Source organism: Pinus tabuliformis, chromosome 8 (genome assembly GCF_031772625.1).
Source record: "Pinus tabuliformis cultivar Carrire ecotype Pingquan chromosome 8, CPIR1, whole genome shotgun sequence".
In the NCBI taxonomy this organism is placed as follows: Eukaryota; Viridiplantae; Streptophyta; class Pinopsida; order Pinales; family Pinaceae; genus Pinus; species Pinus tabuliformis.
This window is the reverse complement of record NC_142294.1, coordinates 362,208,501-362,210,143: the sequence shown is the minus strand read 5'-3', so window position 1 is coordinate 362,210,143 and position 1,643 is coordinate 362,208,501. Positions and strand designations below refer to the sequence as shown.

Genomic DNA, 1,643 nt, shown 5'->3' with positions numbered 1-1,643 from the left:
TGTAACTTACTTTTCTGAAATGATAGAAAACTGATCCATACAATTGAAGAAAGAAGAAACTCATTTCATCAATCTCACATGTCACAATATGAAATAATAGAAAGGTGATCCCTACAAATGAAGAAAGTGGGAAACTCAGTTCATATTAATAATAGAAAAGTGATCCCTACAAATGAAGAAATTGAGAAACTCAGTTCATATTTCGCAAGTGCAATTTAGATGGTAGCAGTCAACACCAGGAATAATAATAATAATGTAGACAAAGGATGTTTTCATAACCTCACATATAAATCATAATACACAACTATCATCTTGCCATTCTCATTTCTAGGCAGCAGCAACCACACTTCAATATACTCCTGATATACAAACATAAACCTGAAATTCTTACTCTATCAACTAGCAGATCTTCTATTATCATTACATGACGGTGCAGGATTCCTGTTGGTCTTCCTTCCAAACATAGCAAACTTCATCGGGAGCCAAAGGATTATGGTATTGTGGCCACATTATCTCAGATTTGTTTGGACAAGCACGGGATGTGGCGCAGCGCTTTTCTAATCCGCATGAACAAGACAAGCCTGGAGGGCAACACTTGGGTGGCTTCCACGCTGGAGGACAAATATTGGGAGGTGGACAAATACAGGGAGTCGGTGGAGGTGGACAAATATTGGGAGGTGGACAAATACAGGGAGTCGGTGGAGGTGGACAAATACAGGGTGGAGGCGGTGGAGGTGGACAAATACTGGGTGGAGGAGGAGGAGGTGGAGGTGGCGGCGGAGGCGGAGGCGGAGGCGGAGGCGGTGGCGGTGGCGGTCGGTAGGAGACCAAGTGGACGCAACAGATTTTTTTTTCCAGCAACTGGATCATGCAAACAGGATCCGCGTCTCCGATCACAATCAACGTGCTCTCACGTATATTGATCGTCACAGATTCGATTCCTGGGATGGAAGTAACATTCAAAAACTTGAATATCAAAAGAAATAAAATCATAAGAACCCAAATTGTTAATCACCTTCTACTTTCTTAACAGAATGCAAAGAGACCAACATAAATACCAAAAACAAAATGGAAGTAATTGTTTACCTTCAATTTTTGTAACAGAATGCAAGGCGACCTTCTTGCATTTGGAGCACGTCAAGTCCAACCGTATCACAGTTTTCTGCACATCAGTCAGTCAACATGTCAGCATTAACGATCAAACAAATAATCAAAACCTAAATCTCACCCACATAGTTACTTACATAGGCCATCTTCCCAACACTAACGATCTAAGGACACTGTTATTCCGCTCCTGAGATCGATCTGATAGATAGTATTAATTAAGGGCTCGAAGAAAAAACTAAGAACACTTGTAAAAATAGAGTAAGTTTCTCGACCAATTTTTTTTTATAACCGAAGAAATCTAGTCTAAAACAACTGTTAGACATACATAATCTTGTCCAAAATTATACCAAAAGAACCATGAGAATCAAACTTCCCCACCTCAATTAGACAACATCCATAAGACTGCCTGCCGCTCTGACCAACTTTATCTACGGCCACGAAGGATGGAGGAATGAATCGTTTTGCACTACAGAAAGTGAATAAATCATCGGACTGACACAATCCCACAAAAACCTTATAAATCCAAAGCTCTGTTG

General features: G+C 40.5%; 1 protein-coding gene across 1 annotated transcript; it reads right to left on the bottom strand.

Annotated features, from left to right (window-relative positions):
- Positions 1-420: 420 nt before the first annotated feature.
- On the bottom strand, positions 421-1,253 carry LOC149235623 (uncharacterized). Its single transcript, XM_089368610.1, has 3 exons — positions 1,245-1,253; positions 1,087-1,162; positions 421-941 (listed from the first exon to the last, which is right to left on the bottom strand). The coding sequence occupies exons 1-3, from the start codon at positions 1,251-1,253 to the stop codon at positions 421-423; spliced, it is 606 nt and encodes a 201-aa protein (XP_089224736.1).
- Positions 1,254-1,643: the final 390 nt, after the last annotated feature.